General features: G+C 30.3%; 1 protein-coding gene across 1 annotated transcript in view; it reads right to left on the bottom strand.

Annotated features, from left to right (window-relative positions):
- The window catches only part of LOC143060974 (E3 ubiquitin-protein ligase rnf213-alpha-like), a 170,144-nt gene that overhangs the window by 40,811 nt on the left and 109,463 nt on the right, over positions 1-19,870 (bottom strand). Inside the window, exons 58-75 of the mRNA XM_076233657.1 lie at positions 19,367-19,707; positions 18,859-19,025; positions 17,652-17,873; positions 16,373-16,584; positions 15,874-15,979; positions 15,491-15,591; positions 15,046-15,240; positions 14,055-14,309; positions 13,438-13,558; positions 12,714-12,991; positions 12,051-12,171; positions 11,557-11,673; positions 10,252-10,365; positions 9,350-9,403; positions 8,757-8,951; positions 8,129-8,228; positions 4,447-4,481; positions 2,275-2,372 (exon numbers count right to left, since the gene is read on the bottom strand). Of these exons, the coding sequence (XP_076089772.1) occupies positions 2,275-2,372; positions 4,447-4,481; positions 8,129-8,228; positions 8,757-8,951; positions 9,350-9,403; positions 10,252-10,365; positions 11,557-11,673; positions 12,051-12,171; positions 12,714-12,991; positions 13,438-13,558; positions 14,055-14,309; positions 15,046-15,240; positions 15,491-15,591; positions 15,874-15,979; positions 16,373-16,584; positions 17,652-17,873; positions 18,859-19,025; positions 19,367-19,707 (2,832 nt within the window). The remainder of the gene's footprint in view (positions 1-2,274; positions 2,373-4,446; positions 4,482-8,128; positions 8,229-8,756; positions 8,952-9,349; positions 9,404-10,251; positions 10,366-11,556; positions 11,674-12,050; positions 12,172-12,713; positions 12,992-13,437; positions 13,559-14,054; positions 14,310-15,045; positions 15,241-15,490; positions 15,592-15,873; positions 15,980-16,372; positions 16,585-17,651; positions 17,874-18,858; positions 19,026-19,366; positions 19,708-19,870) is intronic.

Here is a 19,870-nt window from a genome sequence, read left to right on the forward strand (position 1 = left end):
CTGAAATTAATATAAACAATTATCAAGAGCAATATACAAGAGTTGTTCATTATGTCAAATTTTTGTTTTCTTTAAATTTGGAACTGTACATGGCAAGATATTCTAGAAAGTTAACCGTTGTCAAATGTTAATAAGAAATATCAAAACATTTTATTTTAGACAGATTTTTCATAGCTGGAGAAAATCATCTGTTAGCATTCTTTTTGGACTTATAAGGACAACAATCCTGGCTTTAATTCAGCTCAACATCCAAATGTTCTGTGGAAGCAGTATATCAATGGAAACATGTATACTGAAACTTTTCCACTGATTTGTCCTTTTCTGTATTTTTACACTTGAGTAGTCCAATACAAAACAAAAAATATGGGTCATGGTTGAAATGGTAGACATTGTATTCAAAGGTTCTACCACTCATAGAAATTTTATCAGATTTTTTAAATTTAGTCAGTTTAGAGAATTGTCATTATACAATAGTACAAGACTTCTCTTGATGAAAATATTTTATTCTAAATCTATAAAATATTAAAAGTAGTATATCTAGCAGAGAAGCAAATTCTCAGGGACTATAACTTTAAAAAAGTTTAAAGATTAATCCAGATTTAGCATAATCATGAAACAACTTTGGTTTGAGTCTTTAATAAACTTTGATTGTATTAAGGACACCTATTTACAAAGTATATTTTAATTGATTATAATTCTTTAATTAAGTAGAAAAGAATTTATTTCCAAAGATGTGATATTGATCAGGTTATCAAAAGATGACAGCAATCATATATTATCTGTTATTATATTAACATAGAGAAAACAATGGAAAGTTAAAGAAAGGTAATAATGTTTCCAAATAAACTTAAGTTTCAAAGTGGAAAGTAATGAAATTAAGGTTGGATTAGTTCTTGTCGATTTGTACAAGCAACAAGAACAACCTATTCAGAAATAAATGCTTATTTACTGTTGCATAAATATTACAACACATTTAGCTCATAATGAAGGAGCTTTAATATAATTATTTCTATACTGACCTGCAGATTATTTATTCATCAGATATAGAAAGATGGGGTATATATACATGTGAGTGCCATTGAGACAACTCTACATCAAGTCTATTAATTTTGCATACTTGTATTTATACAATCTGCAAAGTTTGCCATTGATACATATAGTTATGCAGCATAGCTTCATTGTATAATAAATTCAGTAATTTCGGTTTTTACTAATATCCGTATTTACAAAATTTAATGGAGTTACTTTTTAAAAAATTTCACATAATTTTTTATATGTTGAAATTGTATGTGTGTGAGAGAATTTATCCTCCACCAAATGAAATACTGCTTGTTAATCAGTAAATATTCTATATAATATAAATGTAATTTCATGGTAAGTATATTTAACCAAATTCATATAAAATGGTAATTTTTGAAATCTCAAGAAGAGATTTTATATGAATTTATAGGGTTAAATATACTTACCACAATCCACCACCACCCCTGGAATAAATTCAGTTTTTTGTTCACTTAATTGAAATTATTCAATTAAACGACAAATTAAAACTAAAGCTAGTGTATGTTACACAGGTGAACTATGACGTAGGTGAGTACATCTCATGGATGTAATTTTTAATCACCTAGTTAATTGCGATGAGAACATGTTGTGAAAGCAAACATATTCTATATAATATAAATGTAATTTCATGGTAAGTATATTTAACCCTATAAATTCATATAAAATCTCTTCTTGAGATTTCAAAAATTACCAATTTATGTATAAAAGTGCACATATAATTTTGGCTAAATAAATTTCCAGAAAATTGTATAATTTTTGCTTGCAGTTAGGAAAAAAATAAATAAAGCCAAAGTTTACAAGTAAACTAGCCTGGTTGGAGCACTGACGGTGAATCAATTATTTGCAAGATGTAACCTGTAAATCAGTTGTTACATTTTCACTGCTCCAGAGGCTTACCATATAACCTGGGGGACAAGTAAAACATTGTCAATCAATCATTTTGAATTAGCTTGGGATAAACATAACATTATGCTGTCAGTTGATTGCATCTCTCATCATGAAAGAGATGATCATAATCCTTGTATTGTGATAGTTTTCATTATATATTAAATATGCTCAGGCTCTTGGAAGTTGGAGAGTCAATCACAGGGAGAGACTGAATTATTCTGGTCATCTAGGAAGCAGAGGAACATATTCATATATATATTTCAAAGGTGTGGTTATTTCAGCTAAATACCTTAATTATATTTTTTTCATAAAATGTAATTATCATACCCTTCATCTCGTTCGTTTCCTGCAACAGGTGCATGACCTTGACCACCAATCCTTGCCTTACAATCCCTACATCTAGTTTCAAAAGTTGGTCTTCCACACTGAAAAAATAATGGTGAACAATGAAAACAAAAACCATTATGTAATTAATAAACAGATTACAGAATAGAGGTTCTAAGGAGCCTGTATCAATGTATGAATTTAAAATAGGAGAAATTTAGTAGTTGTTTTCAACTCATACTTTGAATATTTCCTTGATATATTTTGCCTCTCTTGTAGAGGATCCCCCAATTATCAATTCCTTTCTAATATCATTCTTGCCAAATTTGTTTCAAACTGGCCTAGTGGTTCAGATAAGTAGATGAAAATATAAATTTTCATTCATATAGTCAAATGGTTACTATTTGATAACAATGCTAACATGTTTGCCATTAGACCAACTTGATGAGAAACACTTAAAGAGGTTCATACACTCATTTATCATGTAAAGTATAAAAATAATTAGCCTTGTAAATTCATGCAAGAAGTTGTTTTTTTTTAAATTGGCCAATCAGAATTAAATTTGCCTCCTGATCTTTTTAAATCACAACCAAATAACAGTTGTTATGAGTAATTTCATTGGATTTTGCTTAGACCATTCTTTCAAGTTCAGTTAAAACTAGCCTAGCAGTTTTGAATTAGAAAATAAACTGTTATTACAATCAGATTTAAATAAGAACTATGTACCACCAATGTCAAAATGTTTTCCCTTCCTTAGATCTTTTGACAAGTCTACCTATCATTAATCCTGACAATTTTTCATGTAATTCATTTGATAGGCCAATTAGTAAAACCAGATGTGTCAAAGCAACATGAATAGCCCTGTCTCAAAAAGTTGAAAAATCTTCAATTTCAATAACACATGTGGACACAAACATGATGGTAGTCTCACAAATCAGCTCAAAATGTGGAGGCCTATAGAAAAAAAAGTCTGTATAGCTATGATTTTCAACAATTTTCAAAGTTGTAAACCCTTAATTTTGGCAAAAAGTCTCGCATATCAAAAATCAGCTGAAAATGTGGAGGCGTATAGAAAAAAAGTCTGTATAGCTATGATTTTCAACAATTTTCAAAGTTGTAAACTCTTAATTTTGGCAAAATTGAACGGTGTGGAACAAAACTTAAACTTGATCTGTAACTCATCATGGTTAACTCACATATAAAAAATCAGCCCAACATCTGAAAGAGTTTAGAAAAAAAGTCTGTATAACTGTGATTTTCAACAATTTATCAAAGTCAAAAGCCTGTAATTTCGGCAAAAATGAGCAGAGCGGGACGAAACTTAATCTTGATCTGTAACTTATCATGGTCAACTCACATACCAAAAATCAGCTCAATATCTGACGGCGTTTAGAAAAAAAACTCCGTACAATGGTTTGTTGCGGAATGACGGAATTTTGGAATTACGGAATAACGGACAATGGTAAAACTATATGGCACCGACAACTTCGTTGTGGGGCCATAAAAATTAAAGCTGCAGTGCACAAGAGGACCAAATTAAGTTTGAGCACTAATGGCGAGTCAAGGATGTAAACGCAAAATCAGTTGTTTTATTCCACTGCTTCACAATGCATGGCTACATTAAAAATCCTGAAGGCCAAGTCGATGCAAAATCATCAATTAATTATTAGGGAATTAGTTCATTTACTTCAAGCTACCAGCTCATTGCATCTCATCAAAAAGTGTTAATCAAATCCTTGAATTGTGAACATGTAATGGATGCAAAGTTCTTTCAAAATTACATGTAGGACTATTTCCTTAAGTTTCAGTATAGTTCTTATATAATTAGTCACATTTCTTTCTAAATAAAGGCAACAGTAGTATACCGCTGTTCGTAACTCATAAATCGATTGAGAAAAAAACAAATCGGGGTTACAAACTAAAACTGAGGGAAACACATCAAATATAAGAGGAGAACAACAACACAACATTAAAATGTAATACACACAGAAACGAACTATAATATAACAATGGCCATTTTGCTGCAATAGCTAAAACACAGAGGTTTACACAACTATCTTACCCAACTTATGATCACTTAATGAAATGAAAAATATGAAACAGACATCTTAAATAAATATCATACTAGTCTGAAAGTGCCGTAAATGTACATGGTAGAAAAACTCCTATACTTACATCTCCTACAACATACGGATGACCATTGGGACATTCTGAAATATACATGGACAAATAAATAGTAGGAGAAGCTATCTGTAAAAAAAAATATACGAGTACATGTATTTATTGTAAATTACCCTTAAAATATCAAAAACAGCAAAGAGCAAAAACAATAATCCATCCAAAAACTTCAATCTAGACTAATACACTGTGACATCGAAAGTCTTATCTGAACCCTGCAACATTAAATTGTGAATTTTTATCTAAAATCAAAATCTGATATTCATGGTGTGGATATTGTTTTTTTCTTTTTTACACCAGTACTTAACCATGTCATACCGAATGTATCCTTTTGGTGCCCCTGTGCGCATGCCGAATGTATCCTTTTGGAACACCGGTGTGGATGCTGAATGTATCCTTAAGCATACATAGATTTCTATTTTTAGACGGTCACAGTGCAAACAGTAAAAATAACGTTTAGACATGTTTCTTGGCACAGTTGCTCCATAGATGTTATGATAAACACCAAATGCATTCGATATTTTAGTATCAGGCATAAAATAGCTGTCAAAATATGTTTTTTCAAAGATTGTTGAGAAAAAAAAAACTCATGAAAAACAAAATGGCGGAACTATAGACAATCGTGGTCAGGAGTTTCATTTCGAGTTGAAACATTTAGAAAACTTAACCTGCAGTCATGAAAGTCGTTTAACTTGTACAAAAATAATGTATGTACGTATATTTTGGAGTTGTGAGAAGGATATTTGTAAAACAACCTGAAATCGAGACTTTGATTGTCGTCATCAGCTGCACGACTGTAAATTATTATTTTTCGCTGCCGTTTGACAGTCAACCTTTCATTACCAATTAATCAGAATATTTTATCATCGTTTCAGAAACTCTTAGGAGTCTGTTGTGCTATGGATTTTATTTCTTTTCATTGAAAGGCTGTACTGCAGTATGTAGGTCGACAAAATGAAAGTCCACTTTCATTTAAAATAGAACCGGATATTGACAAAATTGACAGCTGAGTCTAAAAATAGTGCGGTTCATAAAAACATGTGTTGTTATATCTTATAGCTATTTTATTTAACAGAAAAGTTGTTTGGGAAGATGAGACAATATTCTGCAATCTAATTCGTATTTTAATCGAGTATAAATTGTTTTCCATGATGTATCTCGTCTAGTAACAGAGGTTTTTAAAAGTCTGGTTCAGCATACAAAAATAAATGCTTTTTTTTTAAAACAAATTCTGTTGACAGAGAGTAAAAAAAACCTGAAAGATGCCTAGATGAATATTTCTTTGTAACAAATTGTTTTCTTTCTCATTTTTTTTTTTAAAGAAAACATTGTAAAAGATGGGAAGTGAAAATTTGTTTTAGAATTGGGAAGGGAAAAAAAATATTTTTTTTGTGAAGGGTGTGATTTTTTTTCCAAAGTGAAATAACAGTTTTTTTTGATATTATGAGGAACATAATAAATTACCCTCCCTCATGTTGCATACAAAGACAAAAGATGAATGACCAGTGCGGCAGTGCATAAAGTTATATTACAATTTCTAATGCTAATATATAAAGCAACCATGTTTGACACAAGGAAACATCTCTTTTGTGTTCAAAAAGAGACTTCAAATGGTATTTAAATTGCTGCTTCTCTCAGAAGCCAAGTCACATAGGAGTAGGGAGTAAGAGAAAAGACTGATCAAATTGGAAATGGGATAATGGGACCAGATTACAGTCTTGTGGCTGTTACCTTGTAAGTCAGCTTCTTAAATTTACACTAGTTATGGGACTAGTACATGTAAGCAGATATCTTCATACCACATTAATATATATTATATGTAAGTAACACTTGCTGCTGGATGTAATAGATTAATCAATAGACTGGTAACAGTGGTTATAGTATAACAACCTCACTCAAGTAATTTTTATTTACTTTTTGACAAACCATTCCATTAAATAGCCCAACAATATTAACAGAAAATAAAAAAAAAATAGTTTCCATTGTCCTAGCTCACTCAATTTAAAAATTATAATTTATGATATAAATCCTCCTATTCAACGCAGCATAATAAACTGAAAATAAAACATATTTCATAGCTTCCAAATGTTATTACACACTATATCAGCTCCCTGATGTAGCTTTCCATCAATGAATTTTAAAACTGTATTCTGCAGTAAAACATATATTTCAATCCCTTTTTTGGCAATAGTTTTCATGACTTGCATCTGTGTGTGCATAGCATAAGTTTAAATAAAACAGTACCCAGTAGTTGTCTGCATATATTATCTTCTTTACCTTTACTGCATGTGATTAATAAATTCAAATAAGTTTTAATATGATGAAAATAAATTTAAAAATATTATTGTCAGCTTTTGGTATTTATTTGTGCTGCTTTAACAAACATCAGTTGATGTATTTGTCAATTTTGTTTTATCTTATACATGTACATCCTAAATTTTGACTACATATTTAAGATTTTAATTTTTACAGTTTTCAACAACAACAAAAAGTTCACAAGGCTCTTTTTCTTTAGAAACAGCTGACTATTTGCTTATCTGTAGCACATTTATTTATGTTTAAATATTTTTTTATATTATACAACCTCCATGACACAAATCAAATTTATTGGAAATTTCATGGATTTAGAATTTTAAAAAATAATCACTTTTTGGCTTCATTCACTTTATTTATTGGAAAGCTTTATCTCATTCACATGTGGAAGTATTAAGGCATTACTGAGGTTAAGTCATAAAGTAAAGAAGTCCCATCGTTTTCGACACAAGTTTTTAAGGTAAACTGCTTCTTACTCTATGAAAAGTTTACGGACGCTCAACCCGTGATATTTATCTACATTTTATCAAAATTTGACCGCATAACTCGGTACGGTTCCTGAGTTTTCAATGACCGAACTACAAGGTTGCTTTTGCTGTAGCACATGTCAAATTAATCCCAGTCAGGCAAACGGCTCGTGCAAATAAATTTTGGCCAGGGAATCCCGCGAAAAAAATTAATTCAGTAGTGAAAGTGTTACAATGTATAGAATCTAAACTATGAGCATAAATGTTGAAGGCTCAACAAAAAGCAATAGAAATTGGCTGGTTTTCATTGAAATAGGTTGAAAATGTTGACGTCATAAAAAGAATGTTGATTTATGTATTTGAAAAATACTCATTTCCCATCTTGTCATAGTTATAACTATGATACATTGAAATACCGGCCATAATTATTGTGGTCCTTTTGTTAGGAATAAAATTATTTTTTCTCACCGTCTAATTCGATCACGAACCTGAATTGATGATTTGCAGCATCAACAACAAGAATTTATAAACCTATTTTTGTAAAAAAGTTGAACACTGAAATGGTTTTAATGACCTTAAATTGCAAATGCCACAGTGAAATAATAACAAATTTTGACTATATACACATCAAAAGGTGGTCGAACCATAGCAGGGATTATTTGATGAGAGAATTTAATTTAACGATAGCAATGCACCATCATAAAACAAGTCACAGAGATCCCTGTTTAAGAACATACAACACAAATTTATGCAAATTTAACCATCTTTTGTTTGTTAAATACTATAATTAATGAATTGTGGTAAAATCAATATTTAAAAACTACACCCTTTATGACTATAGAACTCAGAATTGACTGAGAAAGTATTTTCATAAACAGTATACCACATGATATACTCACTATATATGACTGGATTTTCTCCTGAGATATTTCTTCCATCAAGTAATGCCTCCCTGACATATGCTATTTCATCATGGGGCATTGTAGGGTAAAAAGAATTCTGTAAATGATAAGTATTTATATCTACTCAAAATCTTTTATTGTTAGGTAGTTTTTCTAAAAATTATAGTTGAAATTAAGAAAGGTCATCTCAATGTACATTTGTTTTGAAAATGAAGACATTCTATGAAATTAAACAAATAAAAGATAAATTGTTGAAACAGAAATGCTTGGCATGTATGGTATTTGAATAGTAAAATACAGATGTTGAAATTATAAATTAAAAAAACTGTTACATGTAAAATAAGTAAATTATCATCATGACAATATATATAACAGTTACAATTACAATTCAAAAGGAATTGTTCAAGAGAAGATGAGAGGTATATGATATAAACTGTCTCTAATATTCTAATAGCCTAGTCATCTGACATTCCAATTGGAATCAACCGTTCAAGAAATTTATGTTCTACATTTTAATAATCAAATTGTTCCAACAAATGGCTATATACCATAGAACCAAGTTTTCCTCTTGAAAACCAAGATATTAACATAAAGTCATAGACTCGTACAATCAAAATTAACTTACAATCATTGTTTGGGGATTAAAAGCAATATTCATAAGTGGTCCCATAACAGTAGTTCTGACAGGAAACTCAAGCAACAATGCCAGATAATGAACTAACAAACAAGCAATGTTTTGATCTGTCAAAGTCATGTTCACACAAATATTATATCTGGGATCATTCCATATCACATTTCTAATCACTGCAGCAGGAAAATCCTAAAATAGAAAAAAAAATATGTTGGGGCTGTTCCAAATTTATATGGGAAGCACATTAATCATTTAAATTTGGGAATCAGATTAAATATTTACAATAAATTTGATAATTTTGAATATTCCCCAAACGATCCCTGCTGGTAGATTTGATCAAAAGCAGTGATCAGAATGCATATTCATATAAACCTCATGAATAGGTTTAGACCACAAAAATGACAAAAATCTTTATAATAATATGTTTTATCTCAGCATTTAAGCATAAATTCACACTTTCAAGACAACACCCCTACCTATGTTGTCCTTGTTGAGAATATGATATTTCATTTTTCAAGTTTAGTTCATTTTGTTTTTTTGGATTCAACAGTTATATGTATTTTGATCATAAGATGAATGTTCCATACCTTTCGTTGAAACAGTGCATGTTTTTTCATATACTCCTTTAAAAAGCAAATGCCCTGAAAAACAATAAAATCTGTGAATATAATTTATAATCAAAATTTAACATATAGAGAAGTAATATATCCGATGCAATGTTAAAACTTAACAAGAATGTGTCCCAAGTACACTGATGCCCCATGCGCACTATCATTTTCTATGTTAGTGGACCGTGAAAATTAGGTAAAAACTATAATTTGGCATTACAATTAGACAGATCATATCATAGAGAACATGTGTACTAAGTTTCAAGTTGATTGGGCTTCAACTTCATCAAAAACTACCTCGACCAAAAACTTTAACATGACCTCAACAAACTTTAACCTGAAGTGGGACAGATGGACTAACGGACGAAGAGAAGAACGGACAAACAAACAAACAGACGGACGCACAAACCAGAAAACATAATGCCCATAAATGGTTCATAAAAAGAGGCATTCAAAATGACAACAAACCCTGTTTTTCTTACATTCAATAGTGTAATAACTATTAAGGGTTATCTCTCCTGAACACCAAAATCGTAAATCATTAATATCAAATTGACTTTCATGTTGTCATCATTAAAAAAACACTTTCCTCTTTTTTCAAATATCTAGATCCCTCACTAAATAGAAAAAAGAGCAAAGTCAATATTTGTGTGTTTAGTGTTACAACATATAGTCTACATAGGCAGTTCAAAAGTCAAACTGGTTTAGCCCGACCACACTTCGTGCAGGTACCAAGTCATGCTATCTGGATAATGTAATGTTCACTGTGTTTTTTGCATGTCAGCTGTAATGGTTTAATGCAGTCTGTTGACCTGTGCAGTGTATTTGGTAATTCCTGTACTCTCATTTTATGTATATCCTTAAATTATTTGTGGAAATACCTGAGGTGGGAACTGTTTCTCTTGTCCAAAAATGCATTTCATTGTAACCTCTCTGTGCAATGCAAGAACAACCATAACTTTTGTCTGCCAAACATTGGTCCCTGTGGCTAAAGGCTATAAATTAAGATATAATATATACTGGATTACATTCAAACTCTAGTAGTTGATTATCTCAATTTATAGGGACTCCAAAGTCACAACATTATGCATTGGAACAGCCGTTTTTACAAGCTGACACTTGACTTGCATGCCTTAATTTCTATCTGCTTGTGTGCTTTAATAAAATAAAAATTACAGCATTAAATTTATTATTCCCTACTGTTCTATTTTGTGTTCATTAGCTGAGAAATTCTGTTTAATTATTGAGAACGTCGTCGCTAAACTCTAGCTTTCGTGATGCTGCACTTCCCGTGGAAGTGCAACGGTACTGAAATAATTTTGTACAGTTGTGATTGCAATGAAAAGAAATGGTGAGCCAATCAAATTACATCTTTAAAATAACAACCAATCAATTTTTTTTCAGTACACAATCATGATCAATTTGAGGAATAAAAATTGCCCTCATCGGCCATTTTGGACTTTTTAAGGCAGAGAATGATTCCAAGATTTTTTAATTTTCTTTAATTTTATACATATATGTACCTCAATAAATTTCAAGGATATTGGATTTGTGGTTTGTTTTTAAATTAGGTTTGAAAAGTGGGTTTTGTTCAATTTTTTACAAATTTCTTCGGTGTCACACCCACTTTGCGACTTATGTTCAACTGAGTTGTACATGGGAAAGTATGATTTTTACATAAGTCTTCATAAAGTCTGTGACAGAATTGATGCAATATATATTCATATTTGAATACCTAAGTTGTAAATCATCGATACTTAATCCCAATACCTGGCCAATGGGATGCAAATGTGTGTAAAGTTTTCACATTTTCCATAATAATAGCAAAAATCTGCAACTTAAAACTTGCATAACTTTTTAATTTTTTTATCAATTTTCAAACTGTTTTTTGTTTGTTTGTTTTGTTCATTATAACAAGAGCGATCTTATTCAAATATCAAATGAGGTATGGCACACATTCATAAACTTCTCCTGGAGTCCCTACAATTTACACTACTTAAATTGTCAGCTTAATCAGTTTGATAATTTACATTTAATAAAAATACTGGTAATTAATTGATAACACTAATAATGACAAACTGTGGTAACCAATTAAGTTATTTGGAGTTTCAAAGTTTCTTTTTTGTGGACAGTGTATGTTTTAATATGGAACAGCCCTAACAAATTTTTGTTGAAATGATACTTACATTTAAAATCTTGTTAATCTCAGTGTCATTTTGATTAATTGCTGCTGTAACTAAAGTCTCTCTTATTACTTTGTAGTTGTTGCCACAGACAATGTACCTATCCTGGCATTCACTCACCTAAAATGCAATAATAAATTTACTTTAAAACATGTAAACTTTATCATACACTTATGAAATCAATTTCATATATCACTTTATAAAAATTATTTTGAAGGAATTCTATAATCTATAAATGAAGAAATAAAATGACAATGGATATATTTTGTCTAACTCTTGATAATAATGCTAGGTAAATGATGTATGAACGCAGATTTGAAAAAAAACAAAGCAACTTCATCATGACCTTACAGTATTCTTCACTGAACTGCTACATTTCAATTGGGTATTTTTAATGCAAACCAATCTAGTTAATGAGAAAGTCATTTCCAAGAGGTTTACACAGTATAAACAATGCTTAATAAATTAAAATCAATAAATAATTTTAATTAGCTAACCTCTCCTCCCATCAATTCAGGCAATCTAGTCCATTTCAAACAGTCTAAATCTGTTCTTGCGAGAACTGCTTGATACATGTCTATACCATATTGTCTACATAGCAGTTTCACAAAGTACTTTCTACAATTTAAAGCAAAAATAACACAACATTAAATGCACAATATACACATCTGAAGTTTTGTTTTATTTTGATTCTCATCATCTTTAAGCAATTTGTCAATAGCTTTTTATGCATTTTTTTACTTGGTCATTTTTAAATGTTGACTGTTTGGGGCTATTTCATATTATGTTTCAATAAAATTCACATTGTCTGCTGATATTTAATGTGGGCTGTTTTGTTTATGATTTTAAGTATATTTAGTTCTATTGAAAGTAGATATAGGAAGATGTGGTGTGAGTGTCAATGAGACAACTCTCCATCCAAATAACAATTTATAAAAGTAAACCATTATAGGTCAATGTACGGCCTACAATAAGAGCCTTGGCTCACACTGAAAAACAAGCTATACATGCATAATGTATGAAAATGATTGAAATAAGAATTGACAAGTCTCTACAAAAAACTAACATTTCCATTGCTTTTTTGTAGATTGCATGGGTACGTACTCAACATACAGGTATTGTGACTTTTTGTTAAAATTAGCAAGTGCATAATTATATACCTTGGCCACTGTAAATGACATTCTTCACAAAGTTTCCCCACAGAATTAAACAACCTTTTTTCATCAGTAGTGAGAATTATTTTTCTGTCTGCCATTCCATTATATTCATGAATACAACTTGCAACAACAGACAAGGCAAACTTAGTCTTTGCTATGTCCTCAATCTTCTCCAATACTCCTGTTTCAATACTGGAAAGTGTTCTACTAGCATTTCTTAACATATTAGATGCAGTGGTGTATTCCTTGCAAGTATTTTGGTATTGTTGGTAGACAGAATCCTGAGTAGTAAAATGACATTGTTTAAAGAATGGACCACTCATCTGTTAAGCAATTCTTGATAACTTACTTTAATTAGTATAAATAGCTTTGTTAAAACTTCTGGTATTGAAATTAACATTTTTAATGTAAAACAGTTTGAATCAAAAGACTTTACCTTGTCAATGTGGTTACCTTATATTTATAAGAAAAAAAAGTAAAATCAAATCCTGACTACCAAGTTAGTGCATGACAAACAAATGTAAAACTTTACTACATAAGTTTAACTTTATAAATTATCAAAAATATGTCATTAATTGTATTCAAGCATGAACTTTTTTTTTCTTTTACCATGAAAAAAAACCAGTACCATTTTTCATAAAGGAAGGCACTTCTCCACAGACCTCTTCAAACCTTATTAAAGGTACAAAGTAAATATTTTGTAAGTTTATTGATAAATCTATCATACCTCCATACACTGTAAAATGAGTAAACACAGATCAATCAGTTCTTCTTGTTTACCACTGTTCTGTACTAACTGTTTCGTGCTCTCAAAATACATTGATAGATATTCTTTCACATTTTCCCCACTGAAAATTGAAAAGTATAGTTAATCATTTCATCCAACTAAGTATGATAATTTTAATAATACTCTTGAATTCCACACATAATATTTTCAAATTAAGTGACTTGAAAAAAAAACAATTGCATATAAGTTATGGTGTTTTCTTGTTTTCTTCTTTACTTTGTTGAGAAATTTCTTTACCATCATATGTTACAAAAATATATATTGTTTAGTATCATGTATGAGGCATTGGTTATCTTTCCTCTTCTTTTTCATAAACACACTGCTTATATAATATATACTGAATAATAGTGAATCATTTATTGTTTTTATTTTCTCTTTAAAAGTATTTAATATAAATTAATATTTGAGATTTTCATATTAAGGTACACTTGTTGACATCATTTTAGTTTTCATTAAATTTTATTTTATCATAAATGATACATGCAATAGTATGGTATTGAAACTTTGCTGTAGAATCTGAAACACCTAACAGTATTGTATATAACATATAAACCAACCTTGTCTGTAAAAGGTGCTGAAGCAAGAATGACCGTACCACTGGAGTTGGGTCAATGGAATCCTGAAACACTGTCAGTTCTTTTGTTACCATTTTTGTACCCCTTGTACTTTGTCCAATGATGTATGACAGGAGTTTCTTTATAACTTCTTGTGATGGTGGGGTTCCTTCAGCAAAACATAGTTGTGAAACAACCTCCATAAAGAAATTGTTACATCTTTGTCTAAAGTTTTTATACTTGGAAATTAGGATATCCCTACAAAAGATCTCAAATTGTAAAGCTGTTATAATTTTTGCCACTTTTCACTTAAATAAAGATAAATAGCCAGTACCTGAATCCATTTTTTTTCCCCATTTCTTTCCTCTTATTATTTATTTGTCTATTGTGTCAAATGATTTCCCTGTCATTGACATATACCAAAACCTCCTCTCATAAATATGTAGGACAGGTTGTTTGAATAAAATGAAAACATACAAGGAACTATTTGTATGAGATGTCTAGAATATATAGGGAAAAAAGGCACTTGGTGAAACCATTATAATCTGTATAATGGTGTAATTGTTGGGTGCTTAACATCCTGTGGAAATTATTAAGTGGATAAAAAAAAGCAAGTCCTGTAATAGAGGCTGTATGGGTTGAAGGTCAGAGAAAATTTGAACTTTACCTGGAAAATGTGCATAGACATTTTTTGCCTTTCAACAGCTCGGCCACTTATTGACCCTGTAAAGATTTGTTGAATAGAAGTTCTTAGCTTGCTGAATTTTACCAAGTAAAACTATGCAGAATAACTCAGTATTGGAAAGGAGAAAAGATAGTCCACTGTACATGAAAATTGTAAAATATTTTTTCACTGATAGGAGAATCCTGTTTGTTGTGTGGTTTTCTCGAAGTAAATTGACCAACTACACTGAATATATACTTATCCATTAGAATCAACAACTGGTATGTTATAGTGACTTAAATCTATCAATTAGTATGTTTATATTTTTACCTATCATGTATTTCCTCAGGACTAAAATTTTGTGGAATCTGAGCATTACAACTCTGACACTGGTGTCTGTCAGCAATCAGTTCAGTATAACATTTGTAACAGTATGTATCTTTACATGGCAGCTTTACTGGTAGATCCATGGAATCTTTGTCACATGTGATTACCCTACCACAGGCTAAGCACTGTGACAGCACCCTAGAAAAGAATTTTAATAATCTATTCCACTTAAATTTTTTTTTTTGGAAAAATGTAATTGCTTTTTAACTTAAGTATATGAATGGTAAAATTAGGTTAATTTAAAGTTTTAAATAATCAACTTTCATATCTGTACGAAATTCAATACATAAAGATTGAAAGGTATATCAATCATTTGTAACTAAAAGCAAGGTAACGTTTTAATGTTTACATACAAAAAACAAAAGCACAATAACTGTAATTGTCTTACCCAAAGTACTGTCTTAAAACTTTTTCATTCCTTGTTTTTAAATGGTCTTCCACTGTTTTAAAAGTTTCTAAAGTCTTCATGTCAGCTTTATCTCCCAGTTTCTGTAATTAAAGTATGAAAAATGCATGAAACCTTTTAAAAGACACTCTTGGCAATAAACTAACTACTAAAAAAAGACAAATGAAGAGTGAAAATTCAAACTTTTCTGCAATTTGCCACATCATAAAGATGTTTTCCTTTCAGTTCTTATTTAGCCATGGTCTTTTCCTAAAAGTAAATTTTCTCCATGTATTATCAGCTTAATTCTCACTTGTAAAATTTGACTTATATAAAGAAGCCCAAATGGCTGTTTATTAACTAAATGAGTTCACAGGCAGACTTACAGTCCAAAGCGCCATTAGTCTTATCACTTCTGTACTATCAGCATCTTTTGCCATACACACTTTCTCAATAAAAAGTTTTACAATTATTGTTTTTGTCCAATTGAACCTGAAATTAAAAAAAAAATTGGATGAGCCAGCATCATCTGGTATCTCCTATGTCAAAAATTAAATATGAAAATTTTCTGCTTGCATTGCAAAAATTTGAAAATTGACAAATCATATAAACAAAATGCATCTGGTGGATTTTTTTTTCTGACCTATTAAAATGAAATGATGAAGTTTCATATAAAATCCTAAAACAAGAAATAAGCTATCAAATACAGTAAACCAAGTTTTTCTGTATTTTGGTGGCTCTTTTAGGTTTGTTTTTACCTACCACATTCTGTGCCTATTTTACAATCTATCAAAATTTATCCTGAATGATAATAGTAAATTATCAAAATTAACAGTCCAAAAATAATCCATTTTTATCCAACCTTTACCATTTGTATTTTCATACCTAGCTTCTGTGATGGCAACTCGACACCGTTCTCCATATGAGAATTCTTTGTTGTCAGCAACCTGACTGTAATGGCCAAATATCCTTTCAATTGCTGGTCTGTATAAACAGACTTTTTGCAGCCATTTATGTCTCAGTTCAGCCTTATTTAAGGTATCCTTCAGTGGCTTCAGTTCCTCAATGAGTAGTTTTAAACCCAGAACATCAAGTGTCTATTAAAAGTACAAATAGTGGAATCATATTATTCATCTTGCTAACTATATATTTTAGAGAAATATTAATAAAACTGTGCAATATATGGAAATATATAAAATCTGTTTTACAAGAAATAGTAAGTTTGTTTATCATTAAAATTCATCTAAACTTGATCTGATAATCTCCAAAAATGAATGGCTATATAGAATATGTTAGGTCAACTCAAATTTGAACTGATACAGATTTTTAGAAGCTTATACAGTTTTCGGTATTTTTATACTTACTACTGGTAGTAAAAATACAACCAAATTTTATATTTGATATAAGCAATGCCAATTATCCCTTATCAGTGAATTGTGATGTAATTTATGTCACCGTTACAAGGTTTTTTCAAACCCCCTTTTTTATAGGTCTTGTGTAGTTAATCATTTTACTCTTTACAGTTTCTACATGTCTATTAAATTCGATTCAAATGGAAAAAGAAGCCGTCATTTTAGAGCATTAACTCCTATAGGAAGGGATCTGATAATTTTGGTGGTGATGTGAAGTAGGTTGATCTTGATTTTTTAAACTAGATACCCTAAGGATGAATTAGGATAAGTTTGGTTTAATTAAGCCCAGTAGTTTCAGAGGAGAAGATTTTTGTAAAAGTTAACAGACGATGATGGACGACAAATGATAAAAGCTAACATGGTCCTTTTGGGCCAGCTGAGCTAAAAACACAAACTTAGTACACTTATCTATCCTAGATATCCTGAATACCAATCACTAAATTGGTTTAGTGGTTACAGAAGAAAAGATGTTTGAAAAAGTTTATAAGTGACACCAATGATGACAATAGCTTAAATAGTTCATAGAGCCTTATAATATTATGCTCTGTACCATTCAGGTTGACAATTGAAATCAGCCTTTATTGGTCCTGTAAATATTCATTTTACATTTTTAAATCTGTGAAGAGACTAGCTGTGGAACCGTAGCTCTTAGGTCCTTATGTTATTTTTTGACTATTTGCGGACCTATTTAAGAAACTATAGTCCTGAATTATCCAATAAAAATTTCTAAAAAAGCGTTTAGTTCAACTTACAATTTCATCACTGGTTACCAGATTACAATTGTGATTGTCCTTCATAAATTTCAATACAGCTTTACTGCAGTCTGGCCATACACAGACAATATGAGAAAAGTTACTAAATCTAGTGTCATAAATGTTGAATACTAAATGACAACCAAACATTGTTGATAAAAGCCTTCCATATTCTCCTCTCAACATCTTCCTACATCCTGTGTCAATACTCTCACAAATGAGCTACAAAAATAAAGGCCATGAAATTTTTAAATATATCTATCTATAAATCAAAATAGATATTTTTGGAAAAGTATCCATTCAAACAATTATAATACTATGCTTTTTTTGGTTAACTTAATATCACTTTATTTGAAGGGGTAGAGTATTCTAAATAGTTTTATGCTATACATTTTTATGTAATCAAAAACCTTACTTTTATGCTTTTGTCAACTTTTCTTAAAGTTTCTCTGATCTTATCATAGAAAAATTAGCATAATAAAAGCCATTTAGCAGTATGGCTTTTGACAACTATAACATTTTCTCGGTTTTATTGGTCTATGTTTCATCAGTTTTCTGGGAAATAAAAAGTTATGATATGATTACAAGTTGATTGAACATTACGGAATATTTGTTTCACAGATGATGATAACCATAATCCTGTCCACTTTTTCTCTAATGTGACATCACCAAATTTATACTTAAACAACACAAAGACTGCCACATGCAACTGAGATCACCACCAATTATTGGTGGGGTTTCCATTGCCCAGTCTTTTGGTTTTCTATTTTGTGTTTTTCATTCTTTGCACCGATGGCGTTGTTAGTTTAAATGTCTGCAATTTATGAGTTTGACTATAATCCTTAGCATCTTCCAGCTCTCTTTTACAACTTTATATATAATTTTTTTCTTATAATTCTAAAAAGACTTCATACCCAAACTCATACAAGTGATCAACAAATATTCTGGCAAAAGAACAAGTTCAGTTTAATTTTTACCAAAAGCTATTTTAGTGTTACTTTACAAGTGAAACCAGTCGCTTTTTAAAACTATACCTTATAGTTTCAGCTTTGTAAGTTTAGTTTCAATACCTGATATCTTTTAAACAGCTTATTGTGAAAAAAATCACAATTGATTGGACAATTTGCAAAAAATTTGATTAAAACTTCTATATTTTTGTTTTTAACCTTATAAATAAATGACCAATAATTGTATGAAATCTACTCACATCACACTCCTCCTCAGACTTGACAGGATAAACCATATGAATAAAATCTTTATAATAAGATTTCAAAATCTCTTGTGTGCCAATGTTCTGCATATCTAACAACAGTTGTCCTAATGGTAATGCTTCGAAAATAGCTGATGCTTTCAGAACAACAGCCATAAAATCATCTAAATAATCATAAGAAGAAAAATCAATAATAAAATAATATTCGTGCAATTTTGAATCATTTTAGTAGATCTTTCTTCTTAGGTTGATTGATTGGTATTTGTTTTACATCTCATCAACTCAAAAGTCAGTATCATAGTTTTTTATTTGGAGAAAAACATTACAAAAGCAAGGTGATATTTCATACAATTTTTTTATCAAATCCTTCAAAGTTCAATTTTACATAAAATACCAACTAGATAATAAATGTTTTCTTCATGGAATTTTCACTATCCATCAAAATTAGCCTCAGTATGGAAATATTTTATATTTCTTGTCATATTTCTTTAGAAATTTCACATACCTTTATTTTCAACTGACTCTCTGGTATTTGTCAAAATTTCATCTGTCTGTCTAAACATCTTCCAGGAAAATGGTAAAACTGCAGAAAATGCTTGACCAGACTTTGATGTTGTTTTAACTTCTACTTCTTTTAGCTCATGATTCTGTGTTGGTGACACTATTGTTGAGTACTTCAATCCAGTAAGTTCTACATCAGTGAAAATTCGTAACCAGAGCTGACTTTGCCATTCATGTAAATTCCTCATTATAAGAATGTCTAAGTTTCTATTTGTATCTATGAAGGAGATAATTCCTGCCAATACTTGTACCACTTTTGATTCTAAGTACTGGTGTGCATATTTCCTATTAAAAAATATATATAAGCTCATCTTCATATTAAAATCAAATAAATGAAAACCATACCTGCCAACACATAAGTTCCAAGAAGGATACTCTCGCTTTTTCTATCAAAAGTGTGAAATTTCCCCCTTTCAACAATTTTTATCTGCATCTGAGGTGAAAATCT

This window comes from Mytilus galloprovincialis, chromosome 1 (genome assembly GCF_965363235.1).
Source record: "Mytilus galloprovincialis chromosome 1, xbMytGall1.hap1.1, whole genome shotgun sequence".
Classification (NCBI taxonomy): domain Eukaryota; kingdom Metazoa; phylum Mollusca; class Bivalvia; order Mytilida; family Mytilidae; genus Mytilus; species Mytilus galloprovincialis.